At 36.0% G+C, this 14,516-nt stretch overlaps 1 protein-coding gene across 15 annotated transcripts in view; it reads right to left on the bottom strand.

Moving 5' to 3' along the window:
• Positions 1–14,516, bottom strand: part of UTRN (utrophin) — a 578,097-nt gene that overhangs the window by 118,086 nt on the left and 445,495 nt on the right. For all 15 annotated transcript variants that reach the window (XM_008995200.5, XM_078370245.1, XM_035296914.3 and 12 more), the window contains one exon: positions 13,393–13,522. In XM_008995200.5, coding sequence (XP_008993448.4) covers positions 13,393–13,522 — 130 coding nt within the window. The remainder of the gene's footprint in view (positions 1–13,392; positions 13,523–14,516) is intronic.

Raw genomic sequence — 14,516 nt, 5'->3', positions numbered from 1 at the left:
GATGGAATGTGGCTAGCCCATTGGCATATAAATTGATTTCTCTGGACCATGTAGCTGAAGCTCACGGGACATTTCTACTCCATTGGGTTCTGGTGTCAACCCCATGCAGAGCACAGCCACTAAATACTAAAGGCCAGAGAGCAAATGAAGCTCAGTGATAAGAGGGTCAACTAATTTGCATTGGAAAGGTGGTAAGAGAGGCTAATGCTAGAAAAACTGGAGAAAAGAGCAGGAGAAAACCAAATAAATTTGTTAGCAATTCTGAGACTGGAAGACCTTTTTTTCTCTATGTCGCTTTCCTACTCTCTAAAGTGTGTGTGTGTGTGTGTGTGTGTGTGTGTGTGTGTGTGTAAAATATTATTTTTATATATAATGTACATAAAATTGTATATATATATTTTATAGAATTGTTCATATATTTATATATATTTAAAATTTATATATATTCAAAAATTTTATATATATATAAATGTATATGTATAATTTTATATATGTATAAAATTATGTATATATGTATAAAATATGTATATATATATATATATATATACACACACAAACCATTTTTTTTAAGTCAGGTTCTTGCTTTGTTGCCCAGGCTGGAGTGCGGTAGCATGACCCTGGCTCACAGCATCAAACCCCTGGGCTCAATCAGTCCTTCCATCTTAGCTTTCTGAGTAGCTGGGGCCACAGTTATGTGCCACAGTGACTAGCCAATTTTTTTGTTTTTTGTTTGTCTTTAGAGATGAGGTCTCACTATGTTGCCCAGGCTAGTCTCAAACTTCTGGCCTCACGTGATCCTCCTATCTCCATCTCCCAGAGGGCTAAGATTACATGCTTAAGCCACTGCACCTGGCCTATTGCTTATATTTTTGTATGTATTTACATTACATATTTATATATTATAAATATTATACTTATTTTATATTTATATTTTATAATTTTAACATGCCAATTTCTTTACTGCCTTACAAAGATATTTAAGGCAGCACAGATAATTATCTTTTAGAAAGAAAAAACAGGAAGAAGACAAAGGAAGAGAGGAAAAAGGAGAGAGAAATCCTGAGGTTTTCTGTCATCCAATTAGCTTAACTTCTTCAAATATGCAAATAAGTAGCACAGCATTGATGCCATGCTCTCCTTTATATGAGGAAAAAGACTACAACATACTTCACTGGAATGCAGGTGGGAAACCAAAGCTGGACCAGGAACAGGGACTAGAATTTGGAATCAGCCCTCCTCCCATTTTGCCCATTGACCCTAGGCCAGTTACTTGACCTGCCCAGCCCAGTTTTATCAAGTGCAAACCCTATTTTCTCATGCTAGAAAAATATTTTATATCAAGAGTCTATTTCACCTCAGTTTAATTACATAAGAAGGTTGAGCCTCTGCATATCTCAAAGAAATCTTAATAGTGGAAGAAAAGAAACCCTTCCTTTGGGTGTTTATGTAAAGCTATTTTTTAAACTTTAAAAAGGAAACTATGTTTCTCCCATAAAATAATGATAGAAATTATTAGAATTAGCCCAGTGTTATTTTTAATAAAGGTTTCCCATATGTATTGTATTTTCTTTCTCAATTAGGATATCAACACTTATCTCCATTGTGGCTTTTCTGCTCTTAAGTTTTAAAGGCCAATGTCATGAATGTTTTCTTTCTTTCCATATTGATTTTACAGTAGCCAGTCTAGAGACTGGCATGTCCTCAGTATATAATTACTTAATTGAGTCCGACTGAATAGAATTTTTAGTCCTCCTTTTTATTGAGAATATTCAACTTTCCACTTTTAAGCGGACATGTTTTCACTTCATTTTCCTTCCTCCTTCTCACATCTGTGTAAAGCATTTATAAAAAATTATTGTGAAATAGAAGAATCAACCTTACTAAGTCCTTTCAAGTATGTAATTCCAAATACCTTATTTATACTATTTGATTTTTTGCATGTATCTATAATCTTACTGTATTATTCTACCAAAAGATGAAAACAAAATATTAAAACAGATAAAGAAAACAATTCATAACTAGCATTTTTACTGCAGTTTAGTTGCATAGCATAAATGCTGTGCTACTAATTTGCATATCTGAATCTTTTCTTAGTAGAAGATTAGAAGATTGTATGCTAGTTCCAATGCTAACAAGTTACATAATCCTAGATATATTCCTTATCTCTTTCAAACTCAGTTAATATATAGAAAGCTACAGGCACATGTGTGGCACACAGTCGGCTCTTGATAAAGGTTACTCTTTAATTCCTTTTGACTATTTTATAAGTAACTCTGGGAGGCTTAAATATCTGTAGAGATTTTCACATAAGCAAACCAGGTTGATTAGCCAACAAGAACTCAAAGGAAAAGACTTGACTTGCTCTCTCTCAATATCTCTCTTTCTTTACCCACCGATTTCTCTTGCTCTCTTCCTCATGACCAAAAGATGTTTCTGATTAAAATACTGGGAAATACATTCTTTTCAAATTTTCCAATGAAATGATTAGGATCCATTTAATAGCCCTGAACTGTTCAATCAGTGTTTGAGAAGACCCTGACCATTTCCTACTCTGTACAATAACTGATGATAACCGATCATTATGAGCCAGATTACAAGCACATCATCAAGTGCCACAGCTGATTAGCGCTTCTAATTAAGTCCATCTAATAAATTATAAGGATGACAATAACGAGAGGCTACTCAGAGCAGATTCACCTGTTAATATGCAGCCGAAATCTTTCAATATGGATATGGTAAAGATGGCATGGATTCATCCATGCTGCCAGTGGACTTCTCAAATTCTTTTTTGTTTAAATAAAAGAGAACATAGATATATTTAGGGAACGTCAAGACCTCAAAAGTCAATAGATTTAGGGACTACCTTCCACAAATATTCAGTGCAAGGTATTAAGAGAGGGGATACAAATGGAGGGGAACTCAGAATACAAAACACACTGTGGAGGGAGCTACATGGCACCACTGACCTGAAGTCAACAGAGGTAGAACTGGAATCTAAATACATTCTAGGTTTAATCTTCCTGTGAAGTGGGTCACAGTAAGTAAGCCCAGCATTGAGTGGAGGAAGAAGCAGGGGCCAACGACTAGACATGCAATTTCAAGGAAAGAAGCAGGAAGAGCAAAGAGACCCTGGAACAGCCAGCCAGGGCCTCACTAAGCAAACTGAGATCTTTCAATTTTCTTTATTCAGGAGTAATCCCTGAATTTCCTCCAAGTAATGACAGTTTTGCAATTTATTCAAGTTAATTCATTTGGGCTGGACATCAACAGATGGATCCTTGGGGGCAGGCAGGTAGCACTAAAAGGAAAGGAAAAGCTGAAAATGTTTCAGGAGAAAAAAATCTCTGTTTTGCCTACCTTTGTATCCCCAGTGTCTAGACACCCCCTTGCAATCAAAATGTACTTGTTAAATGTATAAATCGATCTCTATACAATATCTTGAACTAGAAAAAGAAAATAAAAAATAAAAATCTCCCTTTCTCCTTTAAGAATCAAAGGACCAAGTTTTAGATTCAAAGTCTTTTATTTCTTGCCACATGACTGCTCAATCTCTCCCCAGGCTGCTTCCCAGCTAAACACAGCCCCTAATGATTGATCAAGCTACAGAAAAGTTTGGAGCATTCTATCCATGTTTTGCCATTCTTATAAGTTAAGTATGGCTTATGTTTATGTAGTGCCAAAATAAGTGATGAGTCTAATTGAAGAGGAGAATTTATGCCTTTGCTAGGATTACACTTCCTAAAAACCAGCAAAACCTCTAATTCTTTCTTAGAAGATTCCAGACTTTTACTAAGAACAACAATCACAAAAAAATAAGTACCTTATACCACATTAAAAGAGCTTAGTCTCCTCCTGTCCTTTATGTTTAAATCAGAAAGTAATGTCCCAGATGCTGATTACAATAAAATACACACATGTAAACTATTGCCATCTTTTTATGAGGCAAATGTGATTTATGAACACTGATTAGAGAACATAACAGATGGTAAACAATTAATTGAAAACGGTATGTCCATCAAACAAACGTTTCTCATATAATTGTTCACGAAGACTGTTGTTTACTTCAATGACATTTTATTACTAGGGTAGGAGTTAGCATGAAAAAAAGAATTCCAAATTTTTACCCAATCGATAGGCTTACTCAGCTGGCTCATTGTATTTTAGAAAAGTTGAAGATTAGATGCGTTATATTCATACAGATATTATAGAACTTTTATTTGTGAAAAATCACATTACTGCTCTGTAGTTAAGAACACTGGAAAAGAAAGTAACATTATATTTTTCTGTGCTTTTTCATGCATTACAACCGTACTAATCTAATTTGGACTTGAGAAGCTAATGAAATTATTGTCGTGGTCTAAAGGCCTGAAAGCAATTACTTATACTTCAAGTTTTTATAAAAATTAAAAAGACAAAGTCTAAGATTGACTAGAAACCTTCTCCCTGGGTGTCAGGAAATCAGTGAACTATTTATTCAGTGAAGAAAGACCAACAGCAAAGAGTCATAAACATTCAGTTACTGTGTGAATTATTTTAAAATCAAAGAATATGGAAAATAAAATTTTGTTTCCATAGAGTATCTTGAAATATGAATGATTACTGAGGTAGTTTCAGATAGTATACTGTGGCAGTTAAGAGCATCAGGTTTTGTGACATAAGCCTTTGTTTGTAATTTTGGCTCTGTCACACAGAAGGGAGTATGCCTCTAAGCCTCTCAAATTCTGTTTCCTCATCTGTCAAATGGGTGGTAAGTATTCGCCTCAGGAGTTATTATGAGAATGCAATTAAACAAGGCAGGTAAGTTTCTTGGCACAGTATGTGGTACATGGTCAGCGCCTGTGAAATGCTGGCTTGTTGGGAATGTCTGCATTTACTAACATTTTTCACTTCCCCCTTCCTTTATGGGAATGGATACTTCCTCCATTTAGCATGATATTGTGGAGAGGGTCTGCCCAATCCTAAAAGACCCTGAGTCCCATGTTGTTAAAACCGAGTCATCCAGAGCCCTCTCCTGGAATGTTCTGGATCTAAAGGAGGGTGAGTCCTTCCTGGTATGAGGCTGTGAGCTATACGGTCATAGGAATGATAAGAAAATGAAAACCTGTACAGAAAAGCAGAGAGGAAGACATGGAGAAAAGCCTTCTGGGTGGCATTCCAGTCCCTGTGGTCAGCTACGTCTCTACTGTGGCTTGGTTATGGAGGCCAATGCCTTCCCCCTCATGCCTACATTTAGGGAAGCTGGAGGTCTGTCATTTACAGTGAACAAGGTTCCAATTAATAAAGCTGTTATGAGGAAAACAAAAGCCCTGGGAGAAAACACCCGTTAGTTTAACTGGCCAATTACTTATATTAACTAGTGTGTAATTTGTCCTCATTTTACTACATACAAGAAAATAATGTTGTAACCTTAAGATATATGGAGAATTTAATATAAAAGAAACTTCTACTAAACTATGTAATAATTTCAAATCTTCACTCATTTACTGACCATGAAATTTTATTTGTGTAAGTTTTCTAATGCTGGCATAAAGTAGACTGACATAATCAACTGAATATGTCACTTGTCACTTCTTTGTTATATCATAAAATATATGACATTTCACAGAGAAAAAAATGCTCTTAATATTTGGCTTTCTATAATATCAGGAAAAATTTTAAAAATTAAACAGTATTCCCTGAGTTAAAATATTAAATACTACTAAATATACATAGCCATCTGTCAAAGGACAAAAGAGGAAAACATTAATCCACACACATTTTCATCTGAAAAATTATTATTAATCATTCATCACATATACATTCATACACAACTATATAAACTTGTATATGCATATACACACACACACAACTATACCCACTACACTCAACTATACATGTACAAATACACTAAATTAAGTAATAGCTGGGTTTTTCTATGATTATTAAGAAAATATTTAAATTAAGCAAAATGACTGCACCAGGCTGAAACAGAAATGATATTCAGGTAACTTAAATAAAATCGTAGTTGTAGTAACAGTAATGCTTTGACTGGAATAATTTTTAAAGATGATTCCTAAGGAAACTGATAAACAAAATAATGCAATCTCTTTTTTAATCTGAAAAATCAAAAGCAGAGTATAGGCGTTTTCTCCATACATAAGTATACAATGAATTGTGTAATATTCTAAAGACATTTGTTAGCAGTTTTATTTAGTGATTGATACCTTAGCCTTAAATCATAACATATGTTTGGTGGGGGGTGCTTGTGCATGCCCATGCCTGCCTGCTTGCATCTGTATGTGGTGTGAAGAGGGGGAGACCGACAGAAGGATCCAACTCCCCTGTGCAGATCTGACTTTTAAACTGAACTGAAGGTAATGAACAGGTGAGAAGGCACAAGTATTCCCTGGTTCCTTCTGGAGGTTCAGGGGTAGAGGGGGTTGAAGACTGTTGTCTTGCACAGCTTCATTGTGCAGCAGTGTAGTTTACGCAGGAATTCTGATTTGGGACTAAGAACAGCCAGGGAGATTAGCAGCACAAGGAGAGACCAGAAAACATGGATGCAAGGTTAAGAAGCTCTAGACACTGAGAGTCAAGGAGGAGCTAGGAGGTTAGGGGCCGGACGGCCATTAGTGAACACGGATAGAGGAAATAAAATTGAAGGGATGAGTCAAAAGCCAGCCAAAATCCAAAGGTTAAGGGAGTCACTGTCAGAGATGTTTAGGGCTCTAGCTGGATGACTTTATTATTATGGTCAGCACCGTAATATCTTCTTGGCCTTTGTGTTTTTATTTTAAAAAAATCATACTGTATGATCAGCTCAATTCATTGGGAAAGACAGGAGAATGAATATGAAAGTGACTTGAAAAGCACCAAGGACAATGCAAAGGATGAGAAATTGATTGTTGTACTGTGATACTTTCTAACACACACACAAACTAGGGATAAAAATCAAATGAAAAACAGTTCAATTGCATTAAAAGGAAAAAGTATACATTGACATGATACAAATTAAATGAAATTAAGTATTTCCATATTGCTCAAACAAGAGATGGGGACTACTGACAAAGCTGTGAACTCTGTAATATTTCTACAACAATTCAGATAATTTTAGTTCAGTTAAAAATCATGTTTACTTAATAGCCATTTATAAGCAGAAACGTGAGTAGCTGAGTTTTCTAAAGAGCTACATTTTACCCATTTAGCCCTAATTTTTATGGTTATCATTTTGGAAGAAAATTTACTAAAATATAATATAAATTCCTATGCCTTCTCTTAACTGATTTATATTCTGCCTGCAGAAATACACACACCATAATTCATAGCTTCAGTTTTCTTTTACTGTTAAAAGTCCCAAAGACTACCTGGTTTTGTTTCATTTTAGGATTCTTGCATATCTCTTTATCATTTCTTTCTCCTCATTGCTGTCAGACTGCTGGAGTCATTTCTCACCAGTAATCTTTGTCCCTGTCCTATCACTTCATTTTGCTACTTACCCATCATGCACCAGACATCAAGTTCATATAGTCACACCAGTGTCTACAGTAGGAGTTAATACGTCTGAGAGGAACCTGGGTGGCTTTCCCATGATCTAAGAACAGGATCTGCATTATGTTTTCCATACAATCTCTATCCTGCCTGCTCAGATCAGTTTATTACACTCTCTCAGATTCTCCTTCAAGGAGCGTAGTCACTAAAAAAAGAGGGAAGTGCTGAGCTTCAGACACAGACATTGGAAAACACATTGAGAGAGACAACAGGGTGCCAGGGAATCATGGCAGAGAGCTTGGGAAGGGAAAGTGGCCAGGAAGACACAAAGCCCCAGCAGAGCCGGCAGGAAGAGCAGCAGCTGCACGGATGAATGAGGCAAGTGTTGGAAATCAGGTCAGAGGACCTACAGGCGGAAAACCAGCACAGGCAATGGGGCAAAGGCAAGGAAGATCACTACCTGCAGAACATCGTGAGGAGCCTGGCTTCCAACGAACCTCAAGAGTGGAGTGAAGAGAGGCACAAGGTGGGACTGGATGAAAAGCTGAGGCCAAATCACTGTGCAGCTTTCTGTGCCAGGCGGAGGAGCTCAGACCCCATGGCACGCACTATGGACAGTTTTTACCCCAGGAAATCTCATGCCAGGTTTGTGCTTTAGGTTTATCATTTTAGTATTTATGTTAATGGAGAAATGCCAATTAAGAACATATTGAAATAGGCCTAGCAAAAGATCAGTAGGGAAGGACCTAATGCGGTATGGTCAATAATGATATTTAAATATTTTTAAATACACACAACACTATAATTGCTAATAGAAAAAAATTTTAAAGGAGCTGGAAGAAAAAAAGGCATTGGAGATAAAAATCATAGAGAAAAGTATTTTCTAGAATGGTTAAAGAGGTGACTCCATCTTGGTATGTCCTTATAGCATGATACACAACACATACTCACAAAATGCTTAATAGAACCGGAAAAAAATCGCCTGATTTCTCCCTGATCTAACCTCTCCAATATTAAGTACTTCAGCATCAAACAGGATAACTAATCTTCAAATGCCCGCTATTTCTAACAGCAGCTGTACATAAGACATGGTAAATAACAAAAGTATAAAAGCTATTATGGATAGTTTTCTTTCACTTAGTTTTAACAACAGGTAAAACCAGCCACAGTTACAGAAAATAGCATCAGGAAAGGAGGCAGTATGAAAATTGCTAATCATAAACAAAAAATACCCCATAAAGCTAAACTGACATGACTTTTTTTCTTGACCACCAAATGTAGTATTTAAAAAGTGGGGCTTACAACATCTGAATGTCACAGCAAAATAAGGACTCAAAGGCCAATATCTTTTTAACTCTTACATGACTGACCCCTGAGAAGAGTCTAGAATAATGTGGAGTTTTAGTGATATAACATTTTTTACTGCTATAAAGTCACTTTTTATCAACTTTATCACAGTGATTTGGCAAAGTGCTAGGGAAGCAAGGAGACAAGAAAAGCCAACTGAAGTCAGATTTTAAATTGATAAAATGAGACAAGGGAACTTCTCATTTTTTTCCCCAAGCTTAAAAAAAAACTGTACTAGCACCTTCTTTCTTGTTGTATGAAGTCACAATGTTCTGCCTGACTGTCCAGGTTCTTGGTAGTCTGAACCCTTCAGCACACACAAGCATTTCATCCCCATCTCCTGTCCAGGCACAAGACTGGCAGCCAGGCCAGGATGTTTACTGACTCACCAATATACAGCTGCTTTCTCCTTATGATTGAGCTGTTCTGCTAAGGATCTTGTCTCCCAGCATGGCCATTCCTCTTTCCTGAACTTAACGACTTCCTACCTGTCCATACCCCTAAAAGACTAGTTCAGGAATCAACTACTCCACTCTGACCCTCAGAGTCCTTCTCTCCTGGAATGCCCACATCACTTAGAATACTCAGGACACAACTGAGTGCCTGAGTATAGAAACTTTTACATTGCTTCCTTTCTTAGCCTCTGCACTAGTTTTGTCCCACTACATTGAAACCTTCTCAGGAACATGTCTCATACTTCTTTCTCCATCTTGAACAGTGCTCAGCTCACATATACATTCATTCAAAAACTATGTAATGAGAACCTATCATGTGCCAGATAATATTCTAAATATTACAAAATACAGCAGTGAAAAAAAAAAAAAACAACCCTCTGTCTTCTTGGACCTTACATCTACAGGAAGTGGAAGGAAAGGGACAATAATAAGAGACCAGATCGGAAACGTGGCATAGATTCTGCGAGCCATTATAAGAATCTGACTTCTCTGAGTGATATAATATGACTAATATATTCAAATGGTTCTTATGGCTATTGTGTTGGAAATCTCAAATAAGGGAGCAAAGGCAGAGGAGGGAGATGAGTTGAAGGAACCTGCAGTCATCTGAGTAAGAGATGGTGGGGCTGAGACCAGGAGAGGAGAGTAGATACAGAGATAAAGAATCATATTCTAGGTACATTTTTAATATACTGATGACTGGACTTGCCAACAGAATGCACTTGAGTGACAAAAGGGAAAAAGAGTCAATAGTGGCCCAATGAATTTTAGCCTGAGCAACCCAGAGGCTGGAGGGGTATGAGGTATGCAAAGACTGCAAGAAGAATGGACTCAGGGTGGCGAGAGAGGGCAGGGGTTTCTTGATAGCTATAAGAAAGGAATTCCATAAATGTTGAGCATTTATTCTAGAAGAGTTGAGGTTTATTTCCATTTCGTCTTAAAAACCAATAATCCAATCACTCTACTGATGATATATCAGTTTCTCCCATCTACAATTGTTCTTTATAGAATCAAGGTTGTGAGGAAAAGCAAGTACTGATGAGTTCAACTCTTTCAAAGAATTCTCTACAGTTTGGGCTTACTTTCTTTTTTTAAATTTTGGTGGATACCTAATAAGTATATATATTTATGGGTACATGAGACATCTGGGCTCATTTTCCTTGCTTTTAAATATGGTGGTGATGGCAGGGGGAGGGTTGAGAAAGGAATCATTGTTAACCATCTAGCTCAAAAATTTTATTGTAATAGATTGTATGTAAGTCACAATAATAACTAAACTAATTTCTTTATACCACTTATTTACCCAGGCAGTCATGTATTCTTCATCAAACTTTTAGTGACTGCCTGATATATACAAGCACTGCATAGGTTGTAAAATGATCAAAACTGGATTCCTCAACTCGGGGCAAGTAAGGAAATTTTAACATCTGAAAATTGATACAAACATGTTATCCAACAGGGCTGGGCTGAGACCTGAGCAGTTCCTTTCTCCTGATGGACCTCAGTTTTCTCATCTGTTAAGTGAGTAGGCTTGGACTAGTTCATCTCTAAGGCTCTTATTTATTCTAATATTTTATGTTAAGGACATAAATAAGCCTTAAAACACTCTTTTGAAAGAACTCCAAAAGATGGAAGAAGAGAATATAGCAGGTCCATGACAAGACAGTTCCAAAATCATTCAAGGAAGTAGATTTTTATGGAACTATAAAAATGGTAGTAAAAACTTTGCTGAAAAATCAGGAGGGCTTCAATTACAAAGAATTTTAAAATAAATATTATACTAGGCTGGGCACGGTAGCTCATGGCTGTAATCTCAGCACTTTTGGAGACCAAAGTGGGAAGATGGCTTGAGCCCAGGAGTTCATGACCAACCTAGGCAACGGAATGAGATGCCATCTCATTGTGCCACAGAAAATTTTTAAAAAGGTAGCCTGTGGTCTCAGCTACTCAGTAGGCTGAGGTGAGAGGATGACTTGATCCTAGGAGGTTGAGGTACAGTGAGCCGTGATTTCACCACTACACTCCAGCCTGGACAACAGAGCAAGACCTTGTCACAAACAAAATAATAAATAAAGAAAACAAAATAATAAATATCATGCTGGAGGCCAAGATTATTTTTCAGTATGCAATGGAAAGACAGGTAAGATGTATAATCATGGGAGAAACATGAATATCATTATGTAAGATTTAATTACCAGTAGTAGATTAAAGTGCAGGAGAGAGAATGGATGGACAAGTGCTATGTTTGCACAGATAACAGAACAAGGCAATGGGACAGATGCTACCAAAAGTAGCAACAGATTCTGCCTACAACTATTCCAGAACTAAACACAAAAGACTGAGAATGCAAATTACTGGCAGTATGTGTGCGCATGTGAGTATGTTGTGTGTATATGTACATATGTGTACAAATTATATGTAACAGAGTACTCAGAAGGAGTAAGTCTTCAAAGATAGAAATAACAAATATGAGACTGAGTACAGTGGCTCATGTCTGTAATCCCAGCACTTATGGAGGCTGAGGCAGGCGGATCACTTGAGGCCAGGAGTTCCAGACCAGACTGGCCAGCATGGTGAAACCCCGTTCCTACTAAAAATACAAAAACTAGCTGGGTATGGTGGTGGGAGCCTTTAGTCCCAGCTATTTGAGAAGCTGAGGTATGAGAATTGCTTGAACCTGGGAGGCAGAGGTTGCAGTGAGCTGAGATCGCACCACTACACTCCAGCCTAAGTGACATAATGAGAGTCTGTCTTGAAGAAAAGAAAAAGAAAAGAAATAATAATTGTGATTTGTAGACTGCTGGATTTGGTGAAAAGTGGGAAGACTCAACAATGACCTAGCTTCCTAGGAGGCTAACTGGAAAGATAGGGAGACCACCAGCAGAAAATAAAAAGGAATGCTAGACAAGCATTCTCTGTGTGTGCGCATACACATACATATATACAAATAGTTCAGAGAGTCAAAAAGATTATGGTCTTGATGGAAAATGTATTTGGACTAAAGAAGGTTCCTTGAGAAAGATTTAGTAGGAAAATGGCTACCTGTCCATATGTCTGACCCATTTCCAGCTGCCGCCAAAGAAAGCGTTTTCCAACTAAGCTTCCCTTACAAGTAATAAATGTTCATGATTTACATTGCTGGACACAGCATGAGGCAATCTTTCAGCTTTGCTGTTACTACATGAAACGAATGATGAAAAATGATTTTGAACGGCATGTTTATTTTAAAAAATGAATCAGAATGATTTGATTGTCAACAGTGAAAAATCACAATGAAGATGTATACTGGACCCAAAATTCATTACACATTTTCTCTTAAGTTTACTATGTGATATATTGCTATTTGCTAGGAGGGTAAGTTACTGTTTCACTTTTAAGCTAAAGTATGTAAATGCTACAGGTTGTTATTTTTAAATTAAATACATGCCATCGTATACTTGTAAAAGAAGAGTATTTTGGTGTCTCATTTTTAAAAGTAAACTTACCTACGGATATTTAAATATTTTATATATTTAGGATTTTAATAAATTTATTCTACTCACAATTATTTATCACATAACATGTTTAAATATAAGAAAAATAAATTCTTGCTAGTAATTTTGCTAGTAAGGTAGTTATTGTTTGAGTTTTAAGCCAAACAATTACAGGGTGTTATTTTTAAATTAAAGAAATGTCTGCTTGGAAAAGAAAGGACTTTGGTGTGCCATTATCAAAAGTAATCTTACTTACAGATCTTTAACTATTTTACACATTCACTATTGTATTTTTAATAACTTTCTACTATTTGCAATTATTTATCATGTAACTTGTTTAAATATAAGAAATATAAATTTTTATTTCTTACAGAAATTTTTGTAGTTACAGTATATTCTTTAGATCAATCTATATTTTCTGCAGTTAATTTCCTTTAAAATTGATACTGAGGTATACAAAAAAATTATTTTTTTAGTTTAAGAATCTAGATCTCTGTTAAATAATGGTATATTTGATTAAAGTAACACCTGGAAGAAAAGATTTAAATATTAGATCCTAAAATGCTGTAAGGAAATTTCCTACTTGACTTTGGGGTTTTTCTTCTCCTTGCATTGTGTTTTTTATGATGTAGCAGAGAAACCAGTCTCACCTGTTTTTGATTGTAGGTTTCTTCTTGGTTCTTCAGGGGCCTCAATTGGCTGATCAGCCAAGAAAACTCGGGCCTGGTCGACAGCATTCAGGATGGAATATTCTTTCTCTTTTAACTCCCGTCTCAGGGCCTTTCAAAAGAGAGGCAAAAGTTGAGTTTGTAACCTCATGTGTTCACCAAATAAGGGGACATCTTCAACTATACCACTTCTGACCACACTTATCAAGAAAATGACTAATAGCAAGCATCTCAGCTAAGTTAAAAGTCAAAATGTAAATTTTAGAGATATGAATGAAGAAAAATAGGAACAAAGGCAAAAAGATAATTTCTGTAAAACTTAAGTATACAAAAAAAGAAACAGCTTTAAAATATTCACCTAAAGAAAATTGTTACAGTGTATTTGAACTTATACAAAATGTACTTTTAGGCTTTTCACTGATGTCAGATTGATAAAATATAATAGCCTGTGCTAAGATACCTCTTTTCTTGTAAGACTACAAAAAAATTATCCAATGATACAGAGAAAGGTAATTTCACAAGTAGCAATGAGATCCTCAGAAGTGCTTTACAATTTTTAGAATACATTAAGGAAAAAAAATGAAGAGACAGTAACAAAGTACATATAGAAATCAAAACTAATCCAAAGAGATATAAAACAGGTTCCAATTATCTTAAAATATGTTCTGTCTCTCATGCTGAGGCAATTACTATTTTTCCTTTGTGAGGGTTTTCTTGCAAATCTTTGATTCTCAGAATAGTTTCTCTTTAGCACTTTTGTGCTCTTAAGTGGAGCTAAACTTTCACCCCGACGCCTATGAAAACAACAAAATTCCTTCAGCGACTACTGGAAGACAAATGAAGATTTTCTCAGGTGCAATTTTAATGCTGTTGCCAAATCGAATTTGTTAATATTGTGATCCTCTTAAACACATAACCACCTACCAGCTCTGATATTTTGCTTTCAGTGTAGTTCCCTGGCAACCTATTATGAAAAATCACACTTTTATTTTCTAAAATACTGAACTTTCATTGTATTTTCAAATGAATAAAATCTTTCCTTTGGAAGACAACTAAATTTGTAGTAGTATTTGACATAACTATGTTGGGATGCTAAAGTATTTGCA

Source organism: Callithrix jacchus, chromosome 4 (assembly GCF_049354715.1).
Source record: "Callithrix jacchus isolate 240 chromosome 4, calJac240_pri, whole genome shotgun sequence".
Lineage (NCBI taxonomy): Eukaryota > Metazoa > Chordata > Mammalia > Primates > Cebidae > Callithrix > Callithrix jacchus.
The sequence above is the reverse complement of the archived record's forward strand: the minus strand, read 5'-3'. Positions and strand labels throughout refer to the sequence as shown.